The 19,427-nt window shown below is 43.8% G+C and overlaps 1 protein-coding gene across 1 annotated transcript in view; it reads left to right on the top strand.

Annotated features, from left to right (window-relative positions):
* Nucleotides 1-19,427, top strand: part of ror1 (receptor tyrosine kinase-like orphan receptor 1) — a 122,586-nt gene that overhangs the window by 96,718 nt on the left and 6,441 nt on the right. The window contains exons 5-8 of the mRNA XM_061078648.1: nt 14,825-14,952; nt 16,224-16,541; nt 17,199-17,444; nt 17,532-17,746. Of these exons, the coding sequence (XP_060934631.1) occupies nt 14,825-14,952; nt 16,224-16,541; nt 17,199-17,444; nt 17,532-17,746 (907 nt within the window). The remainder of the gene's footprint in view (nt 1-14,824; nt 14,953-16,223; nt 16,542-17,198; nt 17,445-17,531; nt 17,747-19,427) is intronic.

Here is a 19,427-nt window from a genome sequence, read left to right on the forward strand (position 1 = left end):
GAGTTGATTTCTTTACTCCGTAATTCCTTATATGAAGAACAGCTGTTTTTACCATTCCATAAACTTTATGGATGTAGAAGTGTTTAATCTGACAGCAGCGATAAAGACACTTTATGCAACATGGCCGCTGATCCCGGAGTTTCTGTCTGTGTTTATAATAGAGGGTTTTCTCCCTGTTTGAAAAGATTAATACCACTACACCCTGGCTGTCAAGGCTGTTTAAATTTCTCAAACTTTCCCCACCACTTTTCTTTCAGCACAGGCACACACAAAAAAAGCAATTACAAAAATAGCTGGGGTTTTTTCTTTCCCTCCTCCAAGCCGCTCTGCTCCCTCCTCTGTCCATTCTGAAGAATAAAGGAGAGACGTGTTTAACCAGGAACAGATTCTCTCTGGTTCTTTTCTGTCTTCGTTTTTTTGTCTGAGTCAATTGAAACCACTCTTGACAGTGGATCCAACAATCACACATTCCCGAAAGTGCTGGTATGATAACGATTATATTCTTTCCGTACATATGTTCCCTACATGTACATGTGGACATATATGAAACACAGTATTAACGTTTTTGTAGGTTTGTAATTAATTTGACAGTTATCTTGTCTGGATGCAACTTGGTGACTCAGAATATTCCTATATTTAAGTGTGTTAAATGATTTTCATATTTGCGTGTGTGCATATATACATGGCATGAACACACACTCACAAATAGACACATACATGCACACACCTAAATACATGTGTGTGTGTATGCTTGTGTGTTGTCCACCTTGTCTTCTTATGGGGACAAAAAGCATCATCATTACACTGAAACTTTCTAATAGAGAAGGTTTTGTACAGAGATGCACTGTTTGAATGTGTGTATGGGGGTAAATGTCAAAAACTGTGAAAAGCTCTATATCAATACAGACCAGTTAGGGTGTGTGTGTGTGTGTGTGTGTGTGTTTGGGTGTGTATGTATGTGTGTGTGTTCGCGGGGGTGTCTATGTGGCGCTGATTGACAGTCCAATTTTACAATCAAATCATCAGACGCTTAAGAATTCTGGAGTAATTTGACTTTGTATAGACAGGACTGTAGTGTGTGTGTGTCTGTGTGTGTGTCTGTGTGTATCACCCATAGGAGAGCCGGGTTTGATTGACAAATTGGTTCCAAGAAGTCGTTTCCAAAATGTGTAATGACTGGAAGATGTCACAGCGAGTTGATCTCAAGCCGTCTCAGACTGGCTCAAAGGTATCGGGCAGTAAAATCTGCGTGTACTGTAATAATAACAGATTGATTGATGTCTCTGAATCCTCGTCTCCCGTCTTCTTCCTGCGCCACGGCAGCTGTTGTGAGAGGCTTGTACTTACAATGTCTGTGTGTAGTCAGGATGATTTATGAAGACAGCAGGTAATTACACAATCACTGCCGGGGACGGTCTTCTTTTGTGCTCTGTGAGAGAAGGTGGATCAAAAGAGGCCGTCGAGGGTTTTTATCTGATAAAGATCTGCAAACGAATCCTCATTAATTCATTACCGCCATTTCACGGCATTCATCTGAGCTGTAAATGAGTTTTTAAATGAAATAATTGTTTAGTTTATCTGTTACAAACATTTTTGCTCGCAGCTATGCATCATGGGTCTCAGGATCGAGTCCAGCGGGCAAACCTGTGGTCTGACTGATCCCACCAGCTGACTGAGGCATTTACATGACTAATCACTGATGGGGCGAAGATGCAAGACGCCGCAAAGACAATCAGAACAGACAAGACTCACTGCCGCCCCTTTTTATCATGATTAAATCAGCTACTGACAGAAATATTGATGTGGTTTTGGTTATTTTCAGATCAGTTGCAGCCTCCCTGCAGTATTATTTCACTATTTACCAGCTGTAAGATTTAAGTTAATCCTAATATCAAAGCTTTTAACCACCTGAACTGTGCATAAACACATTCAGGATAATTATAACTATCAGTAAATACACAGAAATATGCTGTTGCAGTTCTGCTATTTTCAATGTGTCTACGATCCCTGAAAAATCTGACATCTGCTATTGGAGCAGCATCCGTCCGGTACATGTGTTGGTTTCCCTGGTGTTTTTGCAGTTTTTTTAAACTCTTTATTTATAGATCATTTTCATCTTTTAGTACAGGGAGGTAAAACAAAAGACAAATACAAAACATTGAACAATTACCCAAATTCAAGGTCCAGGGGTGATCAATGTTTTTGCAGTTTTTAAACATCACAATAGTATTTTGTAGTCTTTTGGGGAGTTGCTGGCAGATTGTGTCATCCTGGGCCAGAGCCAGGTTGTTTCACCATTTCTTGTGTTTGTGCTAAGCTTTGCTAACAAGCTGCCGATTTATATATAACTAATTAAAACCAAACCTACTGGAAAAAAGAGCACTTGGTTAAATAACACGTCCCTTATCTTTGTTGCATGTGAAATGAGTCTGAGTGTCCAGTTGAGCAACGTGCAGGTTTGAATCCAGCTCCACGGTTCCAGCGTCTCCTTCTCGCCGCCTGCAGCGTTTTGAGCGAGAGCTGCTTTCGGTCACAATGGCCTCTTAACTCGGACGGAGAATGTGAGCGCGCCGCATTGAGAAACTCTGGATTTCGGTTTCACTTCTCCTCACCTCAGCGCCAGTGTCAACACGGCTGTGGTTCTCAGATTCAGAGGCCAGGATTGATGATGATTTTTTGCTCCACACCACAAGCATCGCACCCGTTCACTGAGGGGATGACAGGCCCACTCAGCTTTTGGATGCACCACCCCTCTGCCACATACTGATCCACTTCGGCACTCCACATCAGACTCACATCGGGGGGGGGGTTCTGCTGGAATTATAATGATTCTTTCATAATAATGGAGTTTTCTCAGCCCAGAGACTTGACACTGAGAGCAAGAGCTGCAATATCCCTTCGTTTCCAAGTGGCCTGGGAATGTCCAAACATGGAAAATGGACCAAACCTTCTCGTGGAAAATGAAAAGAAAATGGTATTCTGTCCATGTTTGCTTTAGTTTTTGGATTCCAGTTGTTAATACATTACCACAGTGTGTATGTAGCTACACTGATACCCAAGGAAAAACAAAGACGGCCTGCTGAGACTTTTCTTCACCTCTGTCCTCTCTGCTCTGCAAGTCCGGAGCAGACACTCTCACTGCGTCCAAGAAGTGCCCACACAGTAACTCTTACAAACCCAATCCCGCACACATGTTTGGTTGAATCCTCGGGGGGGGGGGGGCTTCATTGCCACCTTGTTGTGGATTCTTTGCAGCGCCGTGCTGATTGATTGGGGATCAGAGCCCTAATATGGCCGCTCGGGGACCGGCCCTTTGACACGGCCGGTCCCAGGGCACCGGCAATGTTTGAAACCGGAGATCCTTCGTCAGCCTCCTCCCACCGGCCGGGATGCCTCTCTGCTGAATGCTGCCCAGGTCAACGGGCTTCACACACACACACACAGGCCAACACACATGAACACACACACACACACGTGGAGACTGTCACAATGTGTTGCCGGCTTTAACCATTATCGCAGTTTACTTTGTTGGGCCTTAGCATGGGGCGCAGGTCTGTCTTCACGCACGTTACCACACACGGAGAGTTTCATGCACAAGTCATTATGAGCCGGTTTTTTCACGCTTAGCTCGGACAGGACCCACTTCCTGTTTCCTGTTTCCCAGAATCCCCTGTGTCTGTCTGTCGGCGACCCTGCTGGCAGGTCTGGTCAAGGTCAGATCTGCTCTGGTAAAGAATGCGGGTTAAGAATGTGCGTGTTCTCGTTTTTTTTGTTTCCCCTGTGGGACCTTTTCCACTTTTCGTCAGGACCAGTAGACCTCACTGGGACCAGAGACTGGGTACTAATGAGGAAAAACATGTTTTCTGAGGTCCTGGTTAAGAGTAGTGGTAAGAGGTGGATTAGGTTAGGGTTAGCGTGAGGTGTGAATTGGTCATGGTTAAGTTTAGGGATAAGGTCAGGCTGTCTACAATGAATAGAGGTCAATGCAAATGATAGGTGCACAAACCTGTGTGTGTGTGTGTGAATCTGCATGTTCATATATGTGTGATCATGTGTGTGAATCTGCGTGTTTGTGTGTGTGTGTGTGTGTGTGTGTGTGTGTGTGTGTGTGTGTGTGTGTGTGTGTGTGTGTGTGTGTGTGTGTGTGTGTGTGTGTGTGTGTGTGTGTGTGTGTGTGTGTGTGTGTGTGTGTGTGTGTGTGTGTGTGTGTGTGTGTGTGTGTGTGTGTGTGTGTGTGTGTGTGTGTGTGTGTGTGTGTGTTCCTCATGGATTGTCCCTGAGGCTTACAGGGCCTAGATGGGGTATTTGGGGTTTCCCTGATCTCTGACCTAAACCCCCAATGAACACACTCACACACACACTCAAACTCAGAAGAAGAAAAAAACGCACATTCATGCAGACAAAGTGTCCACAGAAACGTTCTCTCTCTCTCTGCCTTCAGCGGCGGTGGCGACGTGTGTGAGAGGAACAGAGGGAGGCACAGTGAACCTTCAGCCTTTCTGGATATATAAATAGAGAGGCTTTTGTTTTATCAGTTTGGACTCGGAGTCTGAGCCAAGGGGGATGTTTAGAGATTTGTAGAGCTTAACGTGATCAATGCAGTTTGATGTTTGAGATTGTTGATGAAAGACGCCCTCTCATCTTATCAATCGTTGTCAATTTATCAATCAATTTTCCAGTTACTGGTCTTGGCTCCTGATAGAGAAGTGCGTGGATATGACTAGAGGGCATTTTGGCTTTCAGGCAGTACCTCAGCTCCCAGATCAGTTCCAGAGACGGATTTTATTGGACAGACTTTTGGATGTTGTGTTAGGGCGACGGTGGATTTGATTCAAATGAAGACGGATGTGGTCGTTGACGATACAGATTCACATCAGCTTTAACTTGATGAGCTGCTGAGGAAACTAAACAGAATTTCATCATGGAGTTACGACAGACTCTTCATTTAATCAGGATTCATATTGGTTCTTATCTACATTGTCAGACATCGATGTCGATTAAATGGTTTTGTTTCTATACTCGCCGCCGCTCAATTACTGATCAATTCATAAACCAGCATCACCACTGACAAAGCAAACAGAACTATTCCAGTCTGGCAGGTTAGGTAAAGCTACTGCAGTCGCCTCACAACGAGAAGGCTCCTGGTTTGATTCCGGATTCGGCCTGGGGGTCTTTCTCCCCATGTGTGTTTTCTCCAGCTCCTCCAGCTTCTTCCCACAGTCCACAGACGTGCAGATTGGGGGTTAGGTCAATTGCAGTCTCTAAATTGACTGTAAGTGTGATTGTGTGTGCGAGTGCTGGGTATCGCTCCAGCTCTCTCCCCCCCCCGACCCTCAAAGGACAAGCTGAACAGATGATGGATGGATATTGGATCAATATTCAGAATCAGTTGAGCTGATGTAAAGCATCAGTACTTGGATGTGTCCGGCCTTTCAGTTTCAATACTGTTCTAGTTAGTCCTGTTTGTTTTTCAGAGCACAGGAGCCTGTAAACCATCTTTTATTGGAACATTCAGGAACCACATCCTCTCCAGACTGTTTTGAAAAAGCAGCACGTTGGCAAAAAATATCACGTGTCTGCATTTACATGTCAAGTTTCTTTTCGGCCTCCCTGTCATTTTATCCATTTGATAACTGTCAGCCTGTGTGTGTGTGTGTGTGTGTTTAGTCCTCCCTGTGATTCTTTGGACAAAAATAAAACCCACATAAACATAACTCATTGCACACAAGCTGTCTTCCAGTTGAGGATTAACGTCACTAATCTGATCTTCTGGGAAACTTCGTGTCTGTCTCTGAAGAACTGGTCTGATTTAACTGTCACGGCCACATTCCTTCAACTTGTCTTATCTGCTTCAGCTTCATGAAGTAGTAGTCATCACCAGTAAGTGTGGCAGCTGTGGTGTATTCTGGTATAATGACGCCAAAGCCAGTGGGTGAACAGATGAAATAGACCAAGAGTTTGATTTTTAGAAATTGGCTTCAGAATCCGATGTTTTCCTCTGATGAATTAATTAATATTACTTGATTTGTATTGTCAATAACATTTTCCTCATGAGTCTCAGTCTCGGAGTCTTCTTCAACACAGCTTGCAGCATTTAGAGGAAAATAGACAATAAAGCACAGAGGGTAGATACCATTTGATTGACAGCTAGTCCCGCCCAATGGGTCCAGGTGACACGTGTAGGAGGGCGAGCACTGTCCTCTCTCTCAGGCTCCACCCCCTGCTCCTCCAAATATGGTTGCTTCTGGTTTCAAAAAACCAAGATGGCACAGAACTTCAAGGCTTCATAAACAGCTTCACACAAACTAACATCACATTGTGTTGCCATATAACATACAAAAACTAAAATATGACATTAGCATTAAGACACTTTTAAACAATGCACATATAGAATATTAATGCACATAGAAGAGCTATAAATGTTTCTTTATCCAACATATTACCATGTTCCCCTCATGAATTCTCATGCTGTGTATCTTTTAATCAGACTTTAAGAGCTTTTTGTTTGGTTTTCTGTTTGCTGCAGATCTTTTGAAACCACAATTTGTAAGCAGGGATTATTTGTGAGCTCCACAGTGTGACATTGTGTTCCTTCCCCACAACACACGCCTCTCAATCGCTCTCATCAAGGATTATTGCTCTTTACCTGCAGGAAGCCAGGCTTCTGTTTGAGACGTGTGTATTCTTGTTCCGCGTGCTCCGTCAGCCAGGAACACGGGTGCTCCTGTCTGTTTTTAAGTGTCTGCCTTTGTGTGTTCAGAGTGGGGTCTGTGATCTAAGGAAATAAATCATGCAGGGAAGTGTGTGTTTGTCTGTGTGTGTGTGTGTTAGTGTGTGTGTGTGTGTAGCAGGTGGTGAGCGGTGGTGGTGGGGTGGCTTCGCTCTCGGCTATCATCTCTTTCCCCTTTTCTTTCCTTTTGGACTCTTCTCTTTCCTGTTATTATTATTTCCACACGGACGTTTGCAGGCAGCCTGGAGTCAGTTCAAGGAATGTTATTTGAAAAGAAAAAAAAGGGCTAGCACAAATGCAACAAGAAGGATGTTTGTGATATTGCTCCAGGGGAAAGAATTACATTTGGAAAAAAACGGATTATGATCTGGTGTATTATTCATACTCAGACATGTCCCCGATCTTAAGTTGCCAAAAGACAGCTGCCTCTATAGAACTACAACATGCACTTTAGCTTTTTTGGCATGTGTGTGTGTGTGTGCTCACCTAAAGACAGTCGGATCGAGCCGGGTGGCACTAAAATTAAAACTTAACTTCCCTAGAAGGTTCTGGGTTTTAACCTAACAGCCAGACGCTGTCTTTCTGGGTCTGTCTGGTTTTCCTTGGTTAATTTGAGCCTGTAAATCGACCATGGGGTTGGATATGAGAGTGACTCCGCCTCTCGTCCAATGTCAGCTGGGATTGGCTCCAGCCCTCCGCGACCTTGAGTGGATAAACATGATGGATAGATGATAAACATGATGGATAGATGATAAACATGACTAAACCAAGTGATGGAGAGAAACCAAACTTTGACGCAAACTGTCTCGTACACATGTAAACTCCCAAACTGGCGAGGAGGCCAGAAGGATCTGAGAAAACAAGGAGGATCTGAAAGAGGGAAGCAGAGTTCACCTCTTCAGAAGAGAGATGCCTGTGGAGCAACATCAGAATCAACATTTAAATAATCCTCTCTGGGACAACTTGTTGTGATACTATAAAACAAAAGTTTGTAATAACAATTTAATCCTTGTGAAGCCGTGACCTCTGCTGGAGCAGCGTGGTGAGATCATAGCAGATGGCGAGCAGCAGCCTGTGGTATTAAACAAGCTGGTGGGACTGGATCTTACTGCCGGGATGTAGAACAGGGAACATTGAACTGTCTGAAAACACTGTCCTGCTAAATGTCCCCTGCAAATTATGAGTGAAACTCTGGAACAAAAGAAAAGTGGAAGATTATTTTAGTCCCATGTTGTTTTGTACACAACTGTTTCCAGTGCTGTTTTCCATCAACTCTCTCTCTTTTTTCTTCTATCTATTTTCCTCACCATTTCCACTTCTGTGCTTTCCTAAGACACCCTCCCAGTCTGTTATTTGTTTTCAGAGACCTCTCCACCCAATAAGTCAGGGATTAGTCAAACACAACCCTCCCACCTTCCTCCTCTGTAATTCACGGCTGTGGTAATGGACTCGTCTGTGTGATCCCTGCACTCGATCTGTTTGTGTGCGCCTGCGTCTGTCCAAACACTACAGGGTTTGTGTTAACTTGTAGGAGACGTATTAACCTCCTCTGCTGCTAATCGGCCCGGCTGACTGACACCCTCTCTCACGCCCGGACCCCCGATACCTTGCAGTCCTGCAGGGGAAGTGATGTCACCAGGTCAGGGGCATCGTGAGGAGTGAAGGGGTTGATGTCGGGCTCCTTCACCTCACCACATCACCGAGTGAGCGGGTGTGTGAACCCTGTTATTAAAACTCTTTAGCTGCACTCGTGACTTCAGGCCTGTGTCGGCAAAGACTGGGCCTGAAAACAAAGTCTTCTGCAGAGTGCAACAACACTTCAAACTCCAACATGAATCCAGGAGCCAGTCTGTGCATTATTATTTACACACAACTGTATCCGAGTGGCATTCAGTGAAATGTTAACATCTATCTACAATACCTGATTCATTAGGGTGCATATTAAAGTCATTCCTGCTTTACTGTTATGACTGAAGCTTTGAGAAAAGTCACATCTTCAAATATATCTTTTTAATTGTCCCTTCGTCGAGCCCATTGTGTAATTCTAATGAAACTTAGAACATGAAAGACATCTGACAGGACAGGGGCCCTTCATGGGCGAATCAGATTTCAGCTGGGGCCACCCCGCCCCCCCATCTGGCCCCACCCCTGGATCCGCCAATGCCTGTCCCACAACTTAAGTCTTTCGAACTCATCATAATAGAATATAGAATATTATAAGATTATAGTGAAAACTAAATCCCTTGTTTCTTTTCAGACAGAACAACAGAGGAAGAAATTAATCTCATTCTCAAGTTCACATAACAAACTGTGTCCTCCTCCATGTGTTATTCTGTGGGAAACAGTGAAGAGACAGTGAAGGGACATTCCTGGATCCACACCTGCATCCTTCCACCAAGTCTCGTCCAGTAGTTTTGCATAGTCCTGCTAAAAGACAGACTAACAGAACAAAAAAACGAAATCCTCTTTGACTTCTGAACAAATGTTAACTTTCTTTCACAAATCAATGATAATTCAACGATGGGAAGTTTCTTAAAAGCTTCAGCGTTTACTCTTCGATCCCACCACTGCCTGCTTTGTCATTTCTGGGAAAATTCCTCTGACTCACTGGCACAGATGTATTTAACAGTCCTGGCAACAGAAGTAGTGGATAACTCTTTAAACTCTACACAATATTTATCATGAGCTGAGATGGCAACCATGATTCAGGCCATGTTAGAGCCAGCATTAACCCACTCACTCATTTGAATGGGGCCAGTCCATTGATACGCTGTTGGTGCCAGACGCCTCTGGCAAAAACAAGGTAGAGTTGAATCTGCGTTGGCCAATTAAATCTGCGCCAGTATTTTGTAATGTGAAGAATGTATTTCTGCTCGTCATCGTCGTCTTAGCTTTCCACAGCGGTAACATTCTTTTGGATTTGGTTTTGGCTCCATCTCCATTTAATATAATAACTATTTTTAATGGTTAGGGTTTGGGTTGTTATTGGTCATATTTGAAAGTCGTGTGCAGTCAACGCCATGTGTCATCGGCCAATCAAGTGGATGCAAAACCTTTAGTTTAGTTTGATCCACGCCCCATCTGCTAACATGGAGGATGCAGGGTTAATCAGGGATACTGAGCCACCCACCAGGGGGCAGTCAAGATGCTTGAGCTTCACTTCAGTGGAGCTGTCATGTCGTCTGTCTTTGATGCTTCTTTCCTCTTTCCCTTCCTTCCCTCGGAGTCTCTCCATCCGTCTCTCTGACAGCAGTGTGTATGGCTGCAGTCAGTGAACAGTAGTTACACGAGGACCCTGGAGAGAGGGGGGGGTCTCTCTCTCTAACGCAGCGCCTCAGTTGCCCTCCCTCATTGTTCATTCCCAGCGCTGTCACGGGCCACTGGCAGCCACAGACCCCAGTCAACCTCAGCCTCCGGTGGCCATTTTGGCTCCTTGTCAGTGAGCGATCGTTACATCCTGCAACCGCACATGTGTTCTGCGAGTCTCCGGAGATAATTGAATTACACCGTGAGCTCGGAACTCATGAATATCTTTGTTAGGGACATTGGGGGCGGTTGAGAAAATATCAGCGTATGTTTCACAACTAAAACTGAACAAGTGAATTCATGTTTCGGCCGAGCACTATTTCTGTGTTACCTTTCCTGATCGTGAACATAAATGATAATGCTGAACAGATTGTGTTTTTCTCATTTTGCTCTTTATTCTAAGGAGGAAACACGATTCTCTCTTGTGTTTCCTTTGTCTTTGATTTGCAGTTGGACACATTCCCGTTAATACACAACACCATCACACACACACACACACACATGCACAAACTCAGAAGAGGCACACAGTTGGATGTCTTCACTGCAGCATGAGGCCTTATCACTTTACATCCCAAATACCTTTCATCCAAACAATGCTGCTGTGTTGTTGGAGTTTGCACGTTTTCATTACCATGTATTTTATTACAGTTTGTAGATCACTTCCTTCCTTTGGTTGTTTAATATATACCAGTAAACTTTAGCTATGTTACGTTATCGATCTGTCGTCAAACATTTAAAACCTGTCACACGATGCATACTGCTTAGTTTCTGTAGATTAGTTTGAATGGAGCAATCAAACCTCAGTTTACCTCTGAGCTTAATGTTGTTTTATGACCACAGTTCAAAGCTTCTTCAAATTATCAACAGGAAGCTGTAATTATAAGAACAAAATACGTATTGCACAAGCTTGCACTCCCACCCCCCCCCCTTCTGGACCCAACAGCTGTGACCTCATGCAGCTCATCCCCTCTTCACTCAGCGCCCGCAGCAACTCCTAGAAAACCGAACCCTGAAATCTAGAATGTCGTCGGGGATCTGCTCCTCTGCTCCCTCACGTCCTCACCCGCTCAGATCTCATCCGTCCCTTATTCCCTTCAACAAGTAGTGTTGAGTTTCACGTCCTCTCGACCTCACAACTCATCACAAACACATCATCCACCAACCAGGCAGACCAACTTATCGAGGAGAAATATCCAAGTTTACATGTTCAAGGCCTAAAAAGACTTCCTCCATAATCATACAGACTAAGTACAGATGCAAATGAGAAAACCCTTTATTCTGTAGTCTTACTGAAGTAATTGTAAAAGTAAATGTGTTTCTTTCTTTCTTTCCTTGAAGTCACCAAATCTGAAAAATGTTTAAAAAAGTCTCTACCCCCTCTTGAAACCACATTTAAATCCACTTGATCCTGATTTGTATCTGGATCCGCACCAAATTACAAACAGTGATAAATATCACCCTAAACTAGATCCATGAAATCAGTAAAAAAAAAAGAGAAGAAAGCTTTCAGAAGTTACGTAAAAATCCGTAGCACTATAAAAAACATAACAGAACCTCCTTGATGGGGGTAACAATATTAAACTTCTTCCATATGCTTTATTTCTTATGTCCTTATAGTTGTTAAAGACACAGTAGAACTCATATGTGCCCAGTTTTATAAAACGCACTGAAAACTCACATCCCATCAGGATGTACTGTATTAAAAGCGTCTCAAGGTCGTCTGGCTGCAGTCTGGCTCTTATTGGCTCAGGTGTAAACGCTGTGTGGACGGTGCTGGAGAAAAAGAGCAAGTGTTCCCCTCAATAAATAATGAGGCTGGGACGAAAAAAAAAAAAGTAATTTGACAATGAATCAAGACGTCCTAAATATTTTGTTTAGGTTCTGTTGGTGGGTTTGTGTTTAGATCTGGAGTCTGTTGGTTCTGAGACAGAAAAGCCTCTCCTTGTAATTACCATTATAAAACATTACACCAGAAGGCCCATGGCGTTGGTGTGTAAAATAAAAATCCCAAACAGCCATTCACTGTTTACACAAATAGCAACCACGCTTGGCTCGGCCGGCCCGGGATTGCTTACACAGACACACAGAAATAAATGGAAACCAGGGAAAGACTTTCAGAAAAACCTCAGATGTCTCAGATGTGATTAGGCTGTTTGGTACATGCCCATTTCTCTCTTTAAACCTGCTATAAGTCATCTGTGCTCGGCTGTAACTGATGCAGACGCTTTAATGCGCCTCTGAGACCCAATGCAGTCGTATTCAAAAAGTGAGGAGAGTTCAAATGAAGACGGCGGCGGCCGGTTTGTGATTTGGACCGAGCCGGTTCGGACTGGCTGGAGATGTAATTTGCCCGCCGGGATCTGGCTGCTCTGTGGTGGATCGTCTACTCTCCCTTGTCATTTACTTGTCTGTGTGTGGCTCCATGTGTGTGTGTGGATGTGTGTGTCCTCCATCTTTGGTGACGCACAACCAAGGCGGCCGGAGTCCACTCCATCCCTCGTTCTTTTTTCATATCCTGCATTGAAATCAATCAGCAATCCGTCGGTTCCATCGGTTTTTCTCACTGGGAGACTCTTTGCTTTTAGATTTATAGACGTGCTTAGCACCCAACGAGAAGGAGCTCTCTGCCGAACGGAAAGTACGTGAAGAAGAAGCAGTTTGTGGTTTGATGAACTGGTGCGAAGCCGTCTGCAGGCGAACCACAACGTGAACTCATTATTACCGATATCCACGTTTTAGTAGGAAATTACATATTCCCAGGATAAACCTGTATTAAGCTGAAAACATAAAGTTACCATATCTCTGTGGAATCGACGGAATGCAGACCAATGCTCTATAGATTGTGTGTGCGTGTTTGCGTGTGTGTACATGTCTGGTAATCTCATTTCGATCTGCAGACAGGGCTAGAGCTGACCTTGGCCTTTCACTCACTTAACACTCCTCAGAGAGAGGGAACCTAATGACCTCCACCTCACACACACACACACACACACACACACACACTCTGGTGCCCCTGCAGTTGTTTGTGCCCACACGGATCCTTGTGTGTGTCTGTGCGTGCCTCCATCATTGTCATCTTGTCTCCAGGTGCGTCTCTGCAGCGTTTTACTGCAGTTGGTGCAGTAATTAGAGTAATTCACACATCGTAACGTAGCTTGTAAACTTCGTGACCCGCGTCAACAAAGGCAGGGACGGGTGATAATGAAGCATTAAGACACAAGCTCGGTTTTTTACAGTTCGCCACAAGTTGTAAGTCGCTGTGTTTATTTAAAATAAAGCTCCTTCAGTCTCTGTTGTGTTCGTTTGTTTGTTTGTAAGGCAAGAGATTACACAACAACCACGGGATGGATTTCCATTAAACTGGGTGGAAGGATGTGGTGTGAGTCAGGAAAGAGCCCATTACATGTTGGTGCAGATCCAGGATTTTTTAAATACTTTTTTAAATATTGCAGTAAAGGGCGTTTTTCCACATTTTCATAGTTTTGCCAGGGGAATCATTTTTTGTGAACTCATATCTGAACTTTTGTGCAGCTTGATGGTATTTAAAGGGAGTGTCGGGTCCTGGTGGAGGTATGTGCGTGTGTTCTAGTTATTATAATTATTATTATTATTAATCATAAACAGTTTCAAATGGAGTGCTCCTGTCTGCCTTAACTCTGGGAACAATATCCAAGGCATGAGGATGAACTTTTAGTCAGCCAGCAGCTACAATATGATTCTTTGTGCTTGGTTGTTTGTGTGCGTGTGTTTGTGTGTGTCTGTGCCGAGGCATCATGCACCCCCTACTCCTCCCCTTTGTATACTGTGGTTGTGCGTTGTCTCACACTCCTCATATGGCCCAACTGAAAGCACATGAACCAGTGATCTCACACTGAGCAGACAGGCCTGCGAGTCGCCATGTGGTTTCTGTGTGTGTGTGTGTGTCGTGTTTATGTGTGTGCATACGTGCGAGTGTGTAGAAATGAGAGAGGTGAGAGATGGAGGGAGATGAATTTGTTTGAAAAGAAACAACAAAAGAACCGCAGGAGCGCCGAGTAGACGACACAACCTGGGAAGTGAAATCAGAAAAGGGCAGAAAAATAAAAAGAGTCATTGAAGAAAAGAGTTTCTCTCTCTCTCTCTCTCTCTCTCTCTCTCTCTCTCTCTCTCTCTCTCTCTCTCTCTCTCTCTCTCTCTCTCTCTCTCTCTCTCTCTCTCTCTCTCTCTCTCTCTCTCTCTCTCTCTCTCTCTCTCTGTGTCCATGTGGTTCAAATCATGGCTGATGGGGAAATCTCTGCACTGTAAACAATCAGGTCAAACTACCAAACATTAATTCTTAATGTGGTTTACATCTTTACCGTGAACTTGGGCGTTTGTGTGTGGTGTGTTTGTTTGTGTGGTTTGTGTTAGTGTGTGTGTGGTGTGTGTGTGTGTGTCTGTACTCATTTTTGGTACCTTCCTTGAAGCTCTTCCAGCCTAAACACTGACCTTTACAGGACCAGTAGACCTCATGGGATACTAATGAGGAAAAACGTCACTTCTGAGGTCCTGGTTAAGGTTTACAATGAATTGTGGTTAGGTTAAAGTTAGGATTAGGAATTAATTGTTTTTTAAGTTTCAGGATAAGGTTTTAGTCAAACAAAAGGAGAAACAAAGGGGGAAACTGTTGAGAATCTGCAATAAGAAACAGTCCAACCAGTCATTTCTCTGTTATACAAAGAGAGGCTGACATCTAGAGGTGTCTCTGTGCATTGCAGCTTGTTTCACTTGATTCAAACTAACTCCTCTCTGTGTCTCTGTTGGTCTCAGGGAGGATTTTGATGAAGAGGGATTCTGCCAGCCGTACAGAGGCATCGCCTGCGCTCGCTTCATCGGAAACCGCAGCATCTTCGTGGACTCGCTGCAGATGCAGGGCGAGATCGAGACGCAGATCACAGGTGAGGACGATGTGCTGCTGACAGGGAGATGTGTCTTTCATTAACTATGTCCATTTTCTTCTCCAACTTTTCTTTTGCAGGTTTTCAAACTTTAGTGATAAGAGATTCAGTAGGATTTCACCTATGAACGAATTCCCTCCGAGTCTTTGATTATATAATAATAAACTTTATTTGTATATCACCTTTCATACAAGAAATGCAGCTCAAAGTGCTTTAAATACAATATAGATACAAATGAAAATATGTTAATAAAGCATGTTTGAAAACCAAACAAGATATTTGAAAAAGATTTATATTTTGGTTTATATTTTACCCCAAGATTTGTTAATTTTGGTTATATAATATTTTGTTGTATTTGTTTTCTTTTTATTTCCATTAAACAACATTCTTTATAAATTGAATGGTTTAACTGTAAAATATTCAGCCTCAATTACATGTCTTTGTCACAAGGGTTTGATAACGACACCTTTGCAATTTCTTAAAATATAAATTGGCTGAAATAATAATCCATAACTAATAATTTGAAAAAACCTGCTTTCAAGTGGTCTCAGACTTCATGTCGTTGATAAAGAACCTTTGAGAATCCACATACTCTACATAAATTAAATCCTTACGCAAAATATAACTGTTTATACGTTTAAACATTAATGGATTTGCAGTCCTCATTGGTCCCGTTCAGTGTTGCATGTTATTTATTAAATCCGTGCAGTCGTCAGCTTTTCACCACCGAACACTTCGGGGACACAGGGGCCGTGAACCCGCTCTCAGATCTGATCAAGGACGAGTGATAATTAAGATTTATGATGCCACAGATCTGCATTACTCCTGAATCATTCATTTCAGAGGAAACCCAGAAGCCAGTCGTTCTCCAAACCTTCATGTCACCTTTACTGATCTTTATTTCATTTATTCTGAGCAGGATGTGCCATAGAAGCACTTGGATCATATCCAGCTTTACTTATCTGCGTTTCAATAGCTGGTCTTTTCCTCCACCCCCCAAGCGAATCCCCCTTCCTGCCAGTGACAACCACAGAAACACATATGTTTGCAATAAACGTGCAGGATGACTATGAATCATGTGTTTAATGCTGCAGCTTACATTGTCAGTCGCACTCTTTGATGCATGTAGACGCTCTGAAGTGAGAATTGCTGACTTATCACCTCTATATTTCCTTCTAATGTGAGAGACACAGAAACAAATAATGTAACCAATACATTTTCTTCAGGCCTTTTTCTGTTCTAACGCCTCCTTTGCCTCCTTCTATTCCCAGCGGCCTTCACCATGATCGGCACGTCCAACCACTTGTCCGACCGCTGCTCCCAGTTCGCCATCCCGTCTCTCTGCCACTTCGCCTTCCCCACGTGCGACCGCAGCTCGGGGACGGACAGACCCCGGGACCTGTGCAAAGACGAGTGTGAGATCCTGGAGAACGACCTGTGCAAGACGGAGTACATCATCGCCCGCTCCAACCCTCTGATCCTGAAGAGACTGAAGCTGCCCAACTGCGACGACCTGGCCGCCTACGACAGCCCGGAGGCTGGGAACTGCCTGAGGATCGGCATCCCCATGGCCGAGCCCATCAACAAGAGTAAGACTATGGCGCCTGATGATTCCGTTTCATTACTTCTACTCATGTTTAGTTTCTAAAGAGATATGAATCCCTGATCGTCTCTGTTGTCGTTGCTAAGAGGAGCTGTTTCAAAACCGTTGCTTTTTGGGAATTTAGTTTTTGTTATTCTTGGTTCTTTGATTTACAGAGTCTGCCCTTGTGATTAAATCATCCAGTCTTCAAAATGTCCAAAACAGTGTCAAATCTTCCCAGAGCTTCAAGTGAAGCCTTCAGATTGTTAGTTTAGTCTAAAATCCAGAGACTTTTAATTTACTGTCATCTTTGAGGCTTAAAAAAAGCAACAAAACTGCACATTTTATTTGCTGGAACCAGTAAATTGTTGCATTTATGCTTGAAAAACGTCTCGAAAAGATGAATTGAACCTGAAATATTACTTTTTTTAACAGACAAATACATTATTAAGATAATTCCGGCAGCTTAAGTCAAATTTACAAGACCTTTGCCTTCAGTTTCTGTGTGAGTTGTCAGTGTAGAAGTTCACATCATCCCTCTCATGATATTTAATGTACTTTATTATTTCCCTCTGGATCTGTCAGTGCTGCTACTCATTTATCAACTACCAGAGACACGAAAGCAACACGGAGACTTAACGCACTACCTTGTCCTGCTTTCCAGATCACAGGTGTTACAACAACAGCGGCGCAGATTACCGCGGGACAGTCAGCGTGACCCGGTCGGGCCTCCAGTGTCAGCCGTGGAACTCTCAGTATCCCCACAGCCACACCTACCTGGCCCTCCGCTACGCCGAGCTCAACGGGGGGCACTCGTACTGCCGTAACCCGGGGAACAAGCACGAGGCCCCCTGGTGCTTCACGCTGGTCGAGGGGGTCCGCATGGAGCTGTGTGACATCCCCATCTGTGGTGAGAGACCAGAACCATGTTGACTCTGTAATAAATTCAGATAATCTTCTGGCGTGATGTTGATCTTCTCTCTCTCTCCATCACTAGACCATAAAGACATGTCCGGCGGCGGCAACATGGAGATCTTGTACATCCTGGTTCCCAGTGTGGCCATCCCCTTATCCATCGCTCTGCTCTTCTTCTTCATCTGCGTGTGCCGCAACAACCAGAAGACGGCCAGGCCGCCGGCCCCCCGCCAGCCCAAGCCGGTGCGAGGGCAGAATGTTGAGATGTCCATGCTCCAAACCGCCTACAAGCCCAAGGTAGAGAGCAGCAGAGTCATGAAGCTGAACCTGTGGAGAAATTAAACGATGGAGGTTCTTTCTGTGCTTTACTGAAACCGGCCTCATTCATATAAGATACAAATCAACTGATCTGAAGCCTCAGACGTGACCGTACATTTGAATCATCAACTGTCAATAATGATGGACGACATGACGGCTCACTGCCATAACCACCACCACCACCATGTTATTGGAGGGGACAGGGACCAAACTAAAAAGTCAAAGAACATACAAATACATTTGCCTCACATTTTTTTTTTTTTTTATATTTTTATTAGGAGGTATGGCACAGTAGAACAGGAATCAATGTCAAATTTACATTGAGTATCACATAATCTCTGTACGACAATTAACAATATATAGAGATATTGACACCATAAAAATACTGTGCATCACGATGGGTTAAGAATAAGACATACAGTCTACCTCCTAGGATGTTTTTCTTAATTTATGGACCACATGAACGTGGTCATGCGAACAATAAATTACACAATTCAATGAAAATAATAATGATAAATAATTAATTGAAAATTCAACATTTGTAGATGGTTCTTATCACACAGATGTTTGTTCAAGTGAATTTCTTTCTGATAAGTTTAGTTTTAATTGGTGATGCTAAAAAGAAACAAGGTGAGGCGTCTGGATTGACAGCTGAGACTGACTCGTGATTGGTCCGTCTTTATTTACAGAGGAACAAACATCTCTAAAACAAAAAAACTTTACAAAAAGATAGGATTTATTACAGGGCTGCACAGCATTAGGTGTACACAACTGTGGTGACTCAAAACAGTAGTATCTTAGTCATGAGAGCTATAATGGCAAATCCCTCTGTGTGTCAACTGGGATAGGTTGCAGCATGCTGGGGTGACTGGAGTGTGTGTGGTTATGTGTGTGTGTGTGAGTGTGTGTGGTTTTGTGTGTGTGTGTGTATGTGTGTGTGTGGTTTTGTGTGTGTGTGTGTGTGCACATGGAAATTCTCCGTCTAAGCCAAGGCTGCAGATCTCTATCACCAGAGCTCAGCAGGTCCAGCAGAGTTCAACCGCAGCTCTTCTCCTTTGTTTATCTCTCTCTTCCCCTCGTCTCCTTCTCGCTCTCATCTCACCTAGTCCATCTTTCTGCGTTGCTCCTCTCCATCCATCCTTTAACTCCTGGAACTCTTTCTTTCATCATCCTTCACTCTCTCCTTCCTTCCCTCCCGTCCTCCTTCTTTCACATGCCCTCTCTGCCAGTCCACACACAGCTCACGTTAGGATCTGTATCACATTTCTCTGGAGGCTGCACACTCGGCCGTATCATGTCTGTTTATCTTTCTTGGTGTAATGTTGATGGAGGTGGTGGTGGTGGTGGTGGGCGGGTGGAGGTGGCTCTCCAGACAGTGTGTCTGCATGTGTAAGAACCAGACCTGACGTTCAAGGTAATGAGAACGACTTTAGCATCAGCAGCTGCCGAGGGAACCGCGAAATGTCACCGGAGCGTCAGAAACCATTAATATCTCTGGTTTTCTTTCGTTTTCTCTGGAATGGAACAAATGCTTCAGCGGCCTAAAGAAGGGAATCGTTCCTCGTTGTGTTTAGATGACGACATTGTGTCTGCACAAAGTTTACAGTGCATCAAATACAGGTTTTCAGAGTGACACCCGTGCAGCCGTGGAATTATACAG

This window comes from Limanda limanda, chromosome 9 (assembly GCF_963576545.1).
Source record: "Limanda limanda chromosome 9, fLimLim1.1, whole genome shotgun sequence".
NCBI lineage: Eukaryota > Metazoa > Chordata > Actinopteri > Pleuronectiformes > Pleuronectidae > Limanda > Limanda limanda.